This window comes from Mesoplodon densirostris, chromosome 3 (genome assembly GCF_025265405.1).
Source record: "Mesoplodon densirostris isolate mMesDen1 chromosome 3, mMesDen1 primary haplotype, whole genome shotgun sequence".
Taxonomy (NCBI): domain Eukaryota; kingdom Metazoa; phylum Chordata; class Mammalia; order Artiodactyla; family Ziphiidae; genus Mesoplodon; species Mesoplodon densirostris.
This window is the reverse complement of record NC_082663.1, coordinates 102,655,953-102,670,427: the sequence shown is the minus strand read 5'-3', so window position 1 is coordinate 102,670,427 and position 14,475 is coordinate 102,655,953. Positions and strand designations below refer to the sequence as shown.

The 14,475-nt window shown below is 38.6% G+C and overlaps 1 protein-coding gene across 1 annotated transcript; it reads right to left on the bottom strand.

Annotated features, from left to right (window-relative positions):
• Nucleotides 1–564: 564 nt before the first annotated feature.
• LOC132486820 (heterogeneous nuclear ribonucleoproteins C1/C2-like) lies at nt 565–2,596 on the bottom strand. Its single transcript, XM_060094385.1, has 2 exons — nt 2,463–2,596; nt 565–1,244 (listed from the first exon to the last, which is right to left on the bottom strand). The coding sequence occupies exons 1-2, from the start codon at nt 2,594–2,596 to the stop codon at nt 851–853; spliced, it is 528 nt and encodes a 175-aa protein (XP_059950368.1). The 3' UTR covers nt 565–850.
• Between the last annotated feature and the right edge of the window lie 11,879 nt (nt 2,597–14,475).

Below are 14,475 nucleotides of genomic sequence, written 5' to 3'. Positions count from 1 at the left end.
TCTCCCTCCCACAAACCAAGAAACAGTTTACTTAACTAACTCTTGCTCATCCTTCCAGTTTCATCTTAAACATTCCTTCCTCAGGGAAGTCTTCCTATACACACTTCAAAGAAGATGAAGTGCGTAGGAAGACTCCCCACCCGCAAGGGCTCCCATTGCCTCCTGTGCTTCTTTTTTTTTTTTTCTCCAAATTCCTGGTTTAATAAGGACTTGTTTATTTTGAGAAAAAAAGGTCCCAAACATCAGGCTATTCACAAAAATAACCCACAGTATCAACTTTAGAAAACAAATCTTAAAGACTATTACACTAATTATTTTTCTAGAGAATCCATTTGACATGCCAACTCTCATTCACAAAAATACATTGTTACATTTGTGTTGAACAGCCCCACACAGCACTCTTACATGGGGTATAACACGCATACCTCTAATTCAAAGCTGCTCTTAGGTGCTACTCAACTAATGAGACTGCCTTTGTAGTCAGGGAAGCAACTACTGAACTCATGTATGAATGGAAAGAACTGTACTCCCTGCATAACAAGAGATTATTTTGGAGACAGTTGATAAAAACCATACATCCTTTTTATTGTTAAGTCATAAAGAGGTATCAAAATTAAAAGCAAAAATTACAGGGTAAGACTTAACAGAACTACTAGGAGCATCAAAGGAAGTGAAAACGGGACTAGGCGCAGGGCAATGTGAATTAATGAACATGGGAAGGACAAGGATGGGGACAACAGTGAGCATGTGCTGAAGATACTAGGGGAGAGGATCTGGTGAAAATTTTGATCTTAGACAAGCGCCTAGGTAAAGAAATAATGGGACAAGATTTCTAAACCCCACTATGTGCTTAAGAGTCATCCTCGCCATTGGCGCTGTCTCTGTCATCCTCTCCTTCCTCAGCCTCTTTTTCATCATCCTTGATCAACTCCAGCTGGTCATCCCCCCGATCTTCATTATCATCATCATCCAGTAGGTCCCCCTCCTCAGCAGAGTCATCTGCACCCCCCTCAGACTCCATCTTCACATTAGTCTCCTCTTTCTTCAGGGAGCTGCTGCTCTGCTCCTCTTCTGACTTATCATTCTTCATCTCTACTCCTTGTTTGCTCTGTTCCTTTTCTATTTTTTCCAGGTTTTCCAGTAGAGAATCCACTTTTTGTTTTATCTGAGCCAACTCCTTCTTAATGGCCTGAAGGTCATCTCCTTTCAACTTTCCAGACTTAGAAGATCCCCGCTGTCCACATCAGATTTCTTGACCACAAGAGTATTGAGATTCCCAATGAATACACGGGAGTTCATGGAGCGAGGATCCGTCTTGTTGGTAACATTGCTGGCCATTGTCTTTGATGGTAAGGTGCCTCACAAAGCTGAAAAACAGGAGGGGGAAGGGAGAAGAGATTCGATTCTGAATCTCCTACTCCCGAGTTCTACGTGGAGAAGCCGACTGCTGCTCGAGGTCCGCAACATGTCCGCAACCGCTCAGCCTTCGCCTCTTCACAAAATGCGCCTCCTGTGCTTCTATTATGGGATGAACTACATTTGTAATTACTTATTGACTATTCTTCTTCCTAATGGCATTATAAGCTGCCTGTTGCTTTTGTCCACCCCTGTAATTTCAGGATTTAGCACATTCCCCAGCCTCTAACAGACACTAAGTATATATTTATTAAAGAATAAATAACTGGACTTGAGGAATCACAAAGCAAACCTTCATTTTGTAGATGAGAAGATCAGTGCCCCCAAAGATATAAAATTAAGAAGGACAATGGAACAGAATTCAGAAACCCTATCTCCCAGTCCAGGGATTATATTAGCATATACAGGAGTCTCCTCCCATCTGCAAGGGATAAGTTCCAACAGTCCCAGTGGATGCCTGAAAACGCAGATAGTACCAAATCCTATATATACTGTGTTTTTCCTATACACAGTTTAATTTATAAATTAGGCAGAGTAAAAGAATATCTGAATTGTCAGCAACACTAGTCTTGCACTTGGGAGCCATTATTAAGTAAAATAAGAGTCGCTTGAACACACGTGCTCTGATAACCCAGATGGCTTCTAAGTGACTAATGGGCAGATATGCTAGACAAAAGTATGATTCACATCTGGGAAGGACAAAGTGGAACAGTGTGAGATATCATCATGCTATTCAGAATGGCTGGCTACTTAAAACATACGTTATTTATTTCTGGAATTTTCCATGTAATATTTTTGGACCATGGTTGACTACAGCTAACTGAAACGTTAGAAAATGAAATGGTAGATTAAGGGGGACTATTGTATATTATGCAATACTTCTTCTTTTCCATTCCAAGATCCCTAATAGACATCTTCAGCGTTTTGTCAGTGAAATCTCATGAGATGATGGAGCAAGCACAGGGGCTTGGAGCCTTGGCTCACTGCAGTCTACCTGGCTGGTTCTCCCTGCTCCCTGACTCCCTGGCCACCTGGGCCCCACTCACCTCCTTCTCCCCACCCCCACCCTGTGATCTCTGCCATCCTCCATCCCTGACTGGGGCCTGGGTGTGGGTGCAGGAAGGTCGGGGTGGGTGCCTGGAACTTGCAGCGTCTTGGGGCCTGGAATGACATTAACCATCCCTACCCCAGACTAGCAGCCCCTGCTCTGTGATCCATCCACTGGAGACTGTCTGGCCTCTTGTCTACCCTTAATCCAGGTATGAGTGCCTCCCAGCACAGAAGTTTAAAGATCCTTCGGGGTCGCCTGTGTGTCACGGTGGGCTTGCCCATGCACCAGAGAGACATGGGGCTGACTTCTCCAAATCCGCCTCCTCCATGGAACAGCTCTGGGATCTGCTGCAGGCCAGCACTTATGCCCTGCATCACTAGACAGCCCCACACCTGTGTCACCTGTTAGGGTCTACACTCGCCCCACAGTCCTTGTGCCCCAGAACACTCCCTAGGCTGGCTTTACCCTGGGGTGGGCCAGGGTCCTCTCTTTTTTCTTCCAGGTTTTCTGAGTCTGGCTTGCATCTCTCTCTTCTATCAGCCTGTGGTACCCTCTGGGAAGGAGCCATATAATATGAATTGTGTAATTTTGGTGATTCCGCATATAAGTTCAATGCTTTGATATTTGCATTTGAAACTAGCATCACATAACACAAACAGTAAAAATCATGCTTATCATTTAAAATGTTAATTTTTCTTTACTGAAAATGGCATGAATAGCAAATAAAAAACCAAAGGGTTAAAGAATCTGTGAAAGAAAGCAAGCTTTCCATGTGCATTAAGAGCACGTTTTTCCTGCTTTCTGAACAAGGGTCCACACATTTTCATTTGGCACTGGGGCCCACAAATTATGTAACCATCCCTCCCATTGCCTCACAATCCTGTCCATGCTCAGTGAGGCTTCAGACTTCACCAGGTAGTACATATTTATCATCTGGTTGGTTTCCACAGAGCACCCACAAGTTGAACTAGTTGCCTTCTGTAACAAAATAATTCAAGTAAAAAATGAAGTGCTGGTTGTTCTTTGCTGTAAAACAAATTACCCTAAAGCTTAATGACTTAAAACAACAACAATTATTTGATTCCTTATGGCTCTGAGGGCTGACTGAGTTCGATGTGACTCTTCTCACTCGGGGTCTACACGTGTTGCCGTCAGACAGTGCCTGGCCAAGTCTTCCTCATTCACATTTCTGGAGATTAGGCTGGATGTTGACTGGGATGTCAGCTGAGACTGTGGTCTAGAACAATTACATATGGCTTCTGTATATGGCCTGAATTCCTCAGAGCATGGTGGTTGAGATGCTGGAGAGAAAGAGAGAGAGAGAGCAAAAACACTACTGTCTTTTCTGAGCTGACCCAGCCTGGGATGTTATACAACATCACTTCCACCTCATTCTATTTATTAGGGTTATTGACAGGAAGAGGCTATTGATTATATGAGCAGAGGCTCATATAATAATATATGAGTCCTAGGACTCAGCAGCTGGGCTTGGGAGACGTCTCAGAGAGCAAAACACTTAACCACACAGTTGGTGCTCAACAAATGGCAGTTACTTCTGTCTTCAGAACTCATTTTCTAATGTAATATAGACCAGAACATCTTCATCTTTGGTTCTTCAAAGAGCACTATTTCGAACATTTGGCTTCAAGTTCTGGCTCTGTCCAACATCTAGCTGTTAGCTTTTACTCAAGTCACTCAAGCTTTTTGAGCAGCTGTTTTCTACCCAAGTTTTTTTGTGTGAATTAATATGTGTGCAAAATCACTTTGTAAACCATTTTAGGATGTCTGAGTGTGAGTTAGTAAAAATTACAGTTCCATTGACAAACTTGGTGGCAATTCTAATTAGTTCTGTAGATTTGAGTTTTGTTTTTATGATGAACCATTGATATTTTGTATGGAAAAATTGCCTCCTGCCCTTTCCTCTCATTCTCTGCCCCCGTCCACTTATTTGGTTGATTGTTTCTTAGAACAGACTACTGATGATACCCTGTTCTCTTATCATTTACTCTCTTTATAACTTTTTTAATCATATTACCTCTACCTTACCACTGTAAGCTCTTTAATATTTGTGGTTTGGGAAGTGTGGGAAGAGAAGGAAAAGGAAAGCAACAAGAGAGATAATGATTTTATCCTTAAAAAACAGCTGAAGAAGGAATCCCAAACCAACTTAACCTTGATACCACCTGCCAATGTGAATCTTTTTTTGATTGATATTGACCCCTGTAACCCTCATCATCCATCATAAAATTGGCACTTACCTTGTTCTGAGTTTTCTTATACAAATCTTATCCTCCCACCCATCAGAGAAGAAACCTAAGCTTCGCAGGCTTTTGCTTCCTCCTCCTGTACATGCTAACATGTTCTGGAATAACTTACATGGCTCTGGAGTTCAATAAATTCTCCTGATACATTGCTTCTCATTTACAGTTTCATTATCATATGTCCCATAGTCTCCCACTGTTCCTCATCAGGTGACTTGAATCCTCTTACGACAAACTCTAAAACCTTTGTTGTTAGCATAGTGGACAATTGTGTTTTCTCTTTTTCTTGTTCACTAACTCCTTCTTCTTGGTATATTAACACAGCCATTTAAGGAGCTGATATTTCCAGCTTGAAAGTAAAGATAATAGAATGTACTGTAAGGTTTAATAACAGTGCTTACAAAGCACCTACTATATGTCTGAGGCATTATATACCAACATCATCTTATCTTACTGGATAAAATAGAGCTATTTTTGTGGCCCATTGGAAAAAAACTGGCTACAATAGTGTTTCTTAGAGTATGAAATTTGTTTTCTCTCTAGGGCATTTAACATTTACTTTCATTGCAAAGTAGATTGTGTCCTCTGTGAAAACAGGAGCTATACTGGATTCTAATTCCCAAAGTGGTTAATACTTTGCTATTCCCTATACAGATGCTCAATTACTTTTAAAAATGGTAATGTAGACAGTACCTTGGCAATAGTTTAAGACTGTGATTCTAAATTCCCTTTGTCTTCTCCCTACCCCTGCCTTTACTCTGTTTTTCATTTACAAGTGTGTCTCTGAATGGAAGTTAAATTGGGAAAATCAGTTCTTCCATTTTACATATAAATTATTTTTATTTTATGCCAGCTTCTCCTTAGATGAATTTTGTGGCTTTGTAAATCTTTATGTATTTGAAATGAAATTCAATACTAACCTTTTCTTCAACCTTCAACTTTTGGCTTTTTTTCTTTTGTGACTTTGCCCTGTGTACTATGTGATATTTCTTGTTCTCTTCACTAAAGCAACAGTTACGAAAAGAAAAGAAAAAAAATATGTTTAGCATAAGTTATGTGGTAAAACACATTAGAAAAAGTCCTGCCCAAGTGTTTGAAAAAATTTCCCTGGTATAACAGTTCCATTTTATTGTTTTTAGAAAATAAAACTGAGCTTGCCTTTTTGTATTTTTATTTTTATAATACAGACATACCTCAGAGATATTGTAGGTTCAGTTCTAGACCACCGCAATAAAGCGAGTCACATGCATTTTTTTGGTTTCCCAGTGCATATAGAAGTTATGTTTACACCATACTGTAGTCTGTTAAGTATGTAAATAGCATTATTTCTAAAAGAACAATGTACATATCTTAATTAAAAAATACTTTATTGCCAAAATACTAAGCATTATCTGAGCCTTCAGTGAATCCTAATATTTCTGACACATAACATTAAAAATCACTGATCACAGATCATTATAATAGATATGATAGTAATAAAAAAAGTTTGAAATATTGCAAGAATTACCAAATGTGGCACAGAGACACAAAGTGAGCAAATACTGTTGGAAAAATGGCACCGATAGACTTGCTCAACGCAGGGTTGTCACAAATCTTTAATTTGTAAAAAATGCAAAATCCGCAATGTGCAGTAAAGCCAAGTGCAATAAAATGTGGTATGCTTGTATTGGAGCCAATTCCTAAAATAACCCAAGAATTATCATTTCCTTTCAAGGTAGAACAATGTCATTCTTTTAGAAGTCTTAAAGAAAAGCCCTTGAGGAGCACAAATCTGCTCTAAGCCAGAGTTCTCCCAATTTAGCACGCAACAGACACACTTGCAGAGTTGATTAAAACACAGATTACTGAGCCCACTTCCAGAGTTTCTGATTCAGCAGTTCAGGGATAGGGCCTGAGAATTTTCATCTCTAACAAGCACCCAGGTGATGCTGATGCTGCCATCCAGAGACTACAGTTTAAGGCCTACGGCCACAGGCTTGTGCTGAGAATCACTTCTAAGGTGAATTTTGTGGCACTATAAACTGCTAGGCTCTGTTAACAAAAATAATCAATAAACAATCTATAATAAGAATAGAAAAGAGTTTTATTTGAGTCAAACTAAGGACTAGCCTGGAAGCCATCTTCCCAGATTACTCTGAGAAGATGCTCCTGAGAAGCAGAGTTTTCAGCACAGTTTTACATCTTGTCAGAACAAAGAACATTACAAAAGTCAGGATTACATTTCTTCAATGTTTTGAAAAAAGAACAGACCAGAATGTACACAGTGAGTCAGTATGGCCTTGGCACCTGGGAAAGGAGTGTTTATCATCAGAGGAGTACCAGCATTGGCATCCCAGAAAGAGAGGCATTTAATCTTTATTTTTAACATGGACTTTTCTTACTTCTGGTCCATGTGCCCTTTTCTTAAATAACTAAAGCAGATGTACAATGTACGTATGATGGGCCACAAACAGGCTATTTTAGCTAGCATAAAATTCAACTTAACTCATGTATAAGCTAGAAATGACTTCCCTATATCTCAATATGTGAACATTTCATTTATCAGCTCCAAATAACTTCAAAGAGAAAATTTCTGGAAACCTAAGTTTATTATTAAATAAATGTAATTTCTAAAACTAACTTGAGATGAGTTATTAATTTTTTACCTGCAGAATTTGTTTTATGTGTGTACGTAGTTTAAAAAATGAACTCCTATCTGAATACTAGTTCCTACTTAGCTTTGTACTTTTTTTTTAGCGGTACTCAGGCCTCTCGCTGCTGTGGCCTCTCCCGTTGCAGAGCACAGGATCCGGACGCGCAGGCTCAGCAGCCATGGCTCAGGAGTCCAGCCGCTCTGCGGCAGGTGGGATCTTCCCGGACCGGGGCACAAACCCGTGTCCCCTGCATCGGCAGGCGGACTCTCAACCACTGCGCCACCAGGGAAGCCCAGCTTTGTACTTTTTAATATTGCCTTTAGTATCCTACAGCATCTAAAATTACTTTCAACATATTCAGTAATTTATTCCAAGAATACTTACTGGGTGCCTACTGGGTGTCAGTCTCCTAGGAGAGATACATTATCACACGGCACAGTTAGGGAGTTTACATGTATATGCCTATCATAATGCATCAGCTATGGCTATATAGATTCTAACAGCCATTTGAAAGCAGAGCGGGCTCAACATGAGCGTTATGATTAAAATATGCCCTTCATACTTCTTGTCATTAGAGTTCATTCATAATATAAACTACTCTGACAAAACTGCATTGGAATATGAGGCAATAAAAATTTTAAGGAATTTTGTCCAAGTCTGAAAACTGATTAACAGATGGAGTATGAAATTAAAAACAGGAAGTTGGCTGGCTTTTTTAATTAAAAATTTGTTAATTTTTAAAATTTAAGGCATATGTGGGCTGGGTTTTGTTTCTTCTCAGAACAGTTCATGTGGAGTAGCTAATCATTCCCAGCCACTTACTGTCTACATTTAGATACATGATACTTACATAACATTTTCTCTGTGCTTAGGACTTCATATGTATTAGCATTTAAACGGTTGTAGGCCTTTTGTATATGTTAATTCTCTATAATGGTCTATGAGGTGGGTACTATTGATTTATATACATATTTTATAGATTAGGAAATAGGCCCAGAGAGGTCAAACAACTTGTCCAAGCTGCACAGCAGGTAAGTGATGGAGCCAGGATCAGATTTCCCCAGTCTGGCTCCAGAGCTGACTCTCTTCACCATTAAGCTCTACTGACGTATGTGATATCTCCGGTACTTGTCATGTATTATGTTTTAGCTTGTAGTTTCCTTTCCAATAAGTAAATATGTTTGTTTTCCAATTAATAGTAAGGTCTTTGAGGTCAATTTCTAGGTCTAACACCTCTTATATCCTATAAAGTGTCAAGCACAATACAGTACATGTAATAGGTATTTCATAAATACTTTTCAGTGGACTGATTGGTGAAACTACTAATTGCTTAATATTAGAAAATACGGACCTCTATTTCTCTATATAGATAGATAGATAAATAAAGTTAGGGATGTGCATATTTTCTTTCTTGAAATATATATATAAATCTTCCATACATACCTCTAGCAAAGAATATAGTTACATGAATTCAATTGCTATGGAAAACATTGTTATTAGCATAATGGTCAGACAGGCCTCAAAATTTGAAATGGAATCAGAAAGATATTTTAAAGCTAGATGGAAAATCAGATTTCATCTCATCCAATCTCCCTTATTTTACTTAATAAGCAGCAGAGGAAAAGAACTGTCAAGTTACATACTCTAGGTCACCTGTATATTTATTGGTTACTAGGTCTTTTGTTGGTTTGAAAATTGGGCCCCACATACAGAGGACAAGGAGAGACCAAAGAAAGGCAGACTACTTCACATTGATAGGTGGCAGTTCTAATAAGTAAGAGAATTTATGTACGATTCTTGTCTTCACCCACGTGCCAGAATCTACAAAGTTTATATAGAGGCCTTAACTGGGTTCAGTTACTTATACCATCCAGATGGTCTCAACAACATATTGTTCTTTCAAGGCTGCGTCCTTGAGAATGACTCCCACTGGGGAAACAGTGAGCAGAGTGTACTTTCCAAAGACAGGAGGGGTCGAGGAGCCTCCACTTGCCTGGGTTCAGATTTTGCGTCTATAGGCAGTCACATCCTCTGAATGACCTCCTCCAACATTTTTCAACTCTAACTCTACGTTTTTTTTCCCCCAATATAATTTATTCTCTTTGGTTTTTAATATAGTATTTCTCAGGCTAGTGTCATATGTTTTAAAACAAGTTTCAACTTTCCCCCCCAAATGTTTTCCTTTTAACAAACAAACAAAAATATCTAATCTTCAGCAATCTAGATTTCCAGACTTCTCAACAGGAAATATAGAAAACTTTCACGTTATTCTTTCAAGATTACACCTAGGTGTCTATATCGAAGTAGATTAGTCCTGTGTATTTTTTTGTCTTTGCTGTGGAACAAACTAGTGTAACAAATACAGTGGCTTAAAACAACTTTTGCTTAGTTAGGTAGTTTCTGCAAGGCCATCCTTGAGCTGTGCTGCACTCAGCTGGGCTTACTAATTCCTCAGCTGTTAATTATCAGGCCATTTGGGCCTGGCTGATTCTGGATAACTTTATTCACATGTTTGATTCTTGACTCACTCTCAGATGGGTTATAAATACCACTAGGTCACATGTCTCTTATCAACCAATAGGCTAATCTAAGTGTATTCACGTGGTGGCAGTGGCAGAAGTCCTTGGCACAGGTTGCAACTAGGTAAGTTCAAACATGTAAGAGCTTTTCTACCCTATGCTTGTGTCATGTGTGAGTCTCATTTACATGGCAAATTACATGACCAACCTAGATGCAAGAGGTGGGAAAATAGATTCTGCCTTTATATGATAGGAAGGATCATTGTGAGCATTTTAATAACCCACTACAGTCTGTCCTTTGATTGCAATTAATTCACTTTCCTCTCACTTTCAAAATACCTGCATCTCCTCTTAAGACTCCCCAAAAGCCTCACTGAGTTCCAGCTTTAGATGGAAGTCTAGAATCTCCTGATTTAAAAGGGTCTGAATATGGGCTTCCCTGGTGGTGCAGTGGTTGAGAGTCTGCCTGCCGATGCAGGGGACACGGGTTCATGCCCTGATCCGGGAGGATCCCACATGCTGCGGAGCCTGCGCGTCTGGAGCCTGTGCTCCACAATGGGAGAGGTCACAACAGCGAGAGGCCCACATATCGCAAAAAAAAAAAAAAAAAAAGGTCTGAATATGGTTCTTGGATGTGTTCCTTTTGCTCTCATAAACTAAATTTCATAAACTGTGAACTAAAATTACAAGTTATTTGTCCCCCACATACAATGGTGAGACAAGGATAGATAAGGTAATTATAATTGACTTTTCAGCTCAAAAAAAAAAAATGAAGAGCAGGAGGCAGATAACAGGCACTGATTCATGCAATTCTGAAATCCCACAGGCCAAATGCTGTCGGATCTTCTGACTCTGGAGCCAGGAATGTTTTTCTGACTAGGGCTTTGTTCTGCTCCATAGAAGTCACTTCTCAGTGCAAAATTTCTAAGTTTGAGTGTGGTTTCTTGGTCCATAGTTCTCCATGAATCTTGACTCTATCATTTGGGCTCTTGCTTCTATCTTCTTAAATGTTCTTGCTTTTCCCACAAAAAATTGCCTTGTTTGCAACTGAGTAGCTTTCTTAGCTTGCTTCCTCCCATAGAGAGTTGAGATACAGAGGATTTTTGTTGTTGAAATTTTAAGTCTCAGTTTATTTTCAGCTAAATTAGTGGCCCTTTTACTGATAAAACTCCCATACATTTTTTGTGGATTTTCAGATTCTAGTCCACTCTAATCAATAAGATCCAAAATCTCAATTGTTTTTGAAACTGCCTCTCTCTGTAGAGTTAATAAATGCCTTTTTGGGGATTAAGCTTTTGTGTGACCACACTCATTATTTTTAGAGGCCTTGTGTATATCTCAGAGAGGCCATTCATCACTCCTTGAATCTTTCAGGATTTTAACAAAGGGTTTTACAGACACATCCTTGATTTGATCCTTGTTTTTATTTTATTTTGAAAATATTTTGCTGGTTGGACATACTGGAAATGAAAATCAGTTTTATTTTCCAGGCCTAGTCCTACAGCTTCATTTTCCCTTTAAATTCTGCCTGAGAACAGAATGGTTCCTTTTTATCTTATCTCTCTCTTGCCACACTTTATCCTTGAAGCTGAAAGAATCCAACTGACACTTTGAACATTTTGCTTGGGAGCTATCTTGTCAATGCCAACAAGTGTATCGGTAAGTTTTCTGCCTTCTGTGTCACTACAGGTGATAGTTTTGCCAATTGTTCTTTTACTTCAGCTTTTGCAACAGTTTCCTCACTGCTTTTCCAGCTTTAATTTACTACCCAGTCCTAAATCCAGTGCCACATATTTCAGGTTAGTCAACAACAGCACACCCCTTATAGGTACCTATTTATATATCAGCTAATTTGTTTGTGTAAAAAACCCTCAAACCTCAAAACTTAGTGGCTTGAAAATACAGCCATTTTTTAGCTCATGATTCTGCAGGTCTGCAATATGCACTAAGTTCAGTGGTGTCTCTTTTGATCTAAGGTGGCCTTGGCTCATCTCTATTAGACTAGCTCATGCATCTGCTGTTAATCGGCAGGTTGACTGGGGGCTGGCTGATCTAGGATGGCCTTACAAATTTTTCTGGTGATTGGCTGGCTGATATCTGGACAGATAGGATAGCTGAGTCATGTGTTTCTTGTCATCTAGCAGGCTGACCAAGGCTTATTCATATGATGATGATAACAAGAACTCCCCAAAGTGGCAAGTGGCTAAGCCTCAATGTGCAAATGATTTTCAAATCTGTTTGTGCCACAATTTGCTAATAACTTATTGGCAAAAGCAATTCACATAGCTCATCCATATTCGTGAATTAAGGAAATAGAATCTGTCTCTTCATTGGAGAAATGAAGAACTGTTATCTTGTCAATCTACTACATCCTGAAAATATTCTCTATGACTACAGTCTATTGTCCACTGTCTAATAATTTCAGTACCCAAGGAATTCACAAGGGAAGAAACGGGACCTGCCTCATAATCTACATTTTTGAGGATGCATTTGATAGAATAAGCTTCAATTCTATTTATTGTATATATAAAAATAATCTGAATATAAAATAGCAAAACCATATTCACCTGACCTTTTAAGCCTTACTATGCTATTGATAGTCAATATATACATTTCCTTGGTTACTACTGAGTTGCTCTCTTTGATTACTAATCTAAATATCTACATAAAACAATACAGGCAAAGCATATACATGATAAATATTGTAGAAAATACTACTACTCCAGAGGAGGTCAACTTTTCATAAATATTTATGTGTAAATTTTAGTGTTTATAGTATATAATGGTATGCTGGCTCATGCAGTGTCTGCTTTATCCCCTTTGGGTATGTTTTCTTAAATTATTGAGGCTTAAAACCTAAAACTAAAATTTCCAAACTCCTTGCAGCTTATGTTCTTCATGTTATCTGAGGTCTACCAGGCAGACTGACTGTTGAGATTTGGAAGCCAGAGATGAGTTACATTATACATAGGTGAATGCAGGGAGAGAGCATCCTGTGGGGGAGAATTTTGATTTTTCTGGGATAGCTAAACATGTCTTCAATAATAAAAATGAAAATCTGGTTTTGATCAGTCTGAGTATGAACAGGAGACAAATGACCCACTGTCTATTTACAAAGGGACTAATTGTAAAGGTCTGAGTGGTTTGTAAGAGATCTCAATGAATACAGCAAGAACCCTGGTCTAACAGCAGTGGAGATGTACCTCTCGACCCTATCCCAAGGGAATGAGAAATGTGGTAAGGTTACTGGAATCCATAGGGAGAGAGAGTTGTGTAAGGCAAGTTGCCTTGAGGACCACAGCCATCCTGAGGCAACCTAACACAACAGGGAGGAACCTAAATGAATAAATGCCACAAACTCACTCTTTTTTCTTTCCAGTCTTCTCCCAATATCCCCCTGGTCTATCCAAGGAGAAGCTACAGGGGTCATTAGCCTGTTAGTGGAGTCTGGAAGATCAGCTTCTTGGGGCAGAAGGCAGAGTGGAGAAGGGTAAGTAGATCTGGAAGAGCAGATATCTGGCACAGGTGTCTTGTAGCTGTCAAATACTTGATCCATAGTGTAATAGGTGGCAGACAGAAGCCACAGTGGAGTTTTCACTAGAGAAGTACTAAAGTTCCGTTCTGACTGCAATTTTCCTAGCTGTCTAGCGTCCAAATTTGGTTCTTTGTCTGAGATGGAAATTCTTTAAGCTACCTAATGCCCTTAATAAATCCTTTCCTGCTTAGAAGGTATTCTGTTGTTGAGAACAAAAACCCCTAACTATATAGTGGTAATAAGGATGAATGGATGAAAGAAATAAATGAAAATAATCTATGACCTTACTTAAAATTGGAAAATCAAATTAAAGTAAAATCAAATTAAAATATAAGATAAAGTATAACATAATGTAAAATTATGTTAACTTAAAAGACAAAGTATTAACATTAATATAGAGATAAAATATTATTTGAAATGACCAATGTGTTTAGATAAATCTTAGAAAATGTATGGGAAAAATGCCCTCATAAAATTTCAAAGACTTGTGGAATACTTGAAGGGTATCTGTGAACTCGAAGTTAACATTGTTTTGAAGAACCACGAACAAATGAGATAATTAGATATATATGAAGGTTTGTGGTTATCACATATTCAGTGTTAATATCCCTTGCTATAGCAATCTTAAAGTTATTCCAAAGGGGTGCTCAGTTCATCCAATATGAGCTGGCATATTTTGTGGCACTTAGTCTAAGGAGAAAGTACCTTGATCTACAGGTTTATCAGCCTATATAAAAGAGTTTGCTAATGAAAGCTGAGATGCCTCTGAAGTTGCTAAAGAGCAGAACTTATCATCATTTTATTCTGAATTTATAACAATTTGAGAAGTGTATGACTTTGCATCAGAAACTATAATTTGCTTTTAAGTTTTTGAGCTCAGCAATTCACATATTTCCTGAAGTCCATTTGAAGCAAGATAGCAAAAGCTGGTATAATTTATATATAAAATTGGGAAACTATATTGAGTATGAACCATTAAGTTTATATTAAATTGTGTTGTACATTTTAAAACTGTGAGCAGTAGAAAGAAAATACATGTGGTAAGGAAGATACATACATA

Coding starts and splice junctions, on each gene's coding strand:
- LOC132486820 (XM_060094385.1), bottom strand. CDS start 2,596: ATGGTTAATGTCATTCCAGGCCCCAAGACGCTGCAAGTTCCAGGCACC. Junction 1,245..2,462: donor GTGGGGGTGGGGAGAAGGAG/GTGAGTGGGGCC, acceptor TCAAGAAATCTG/ATGTGGACAGCGGGGATCTT.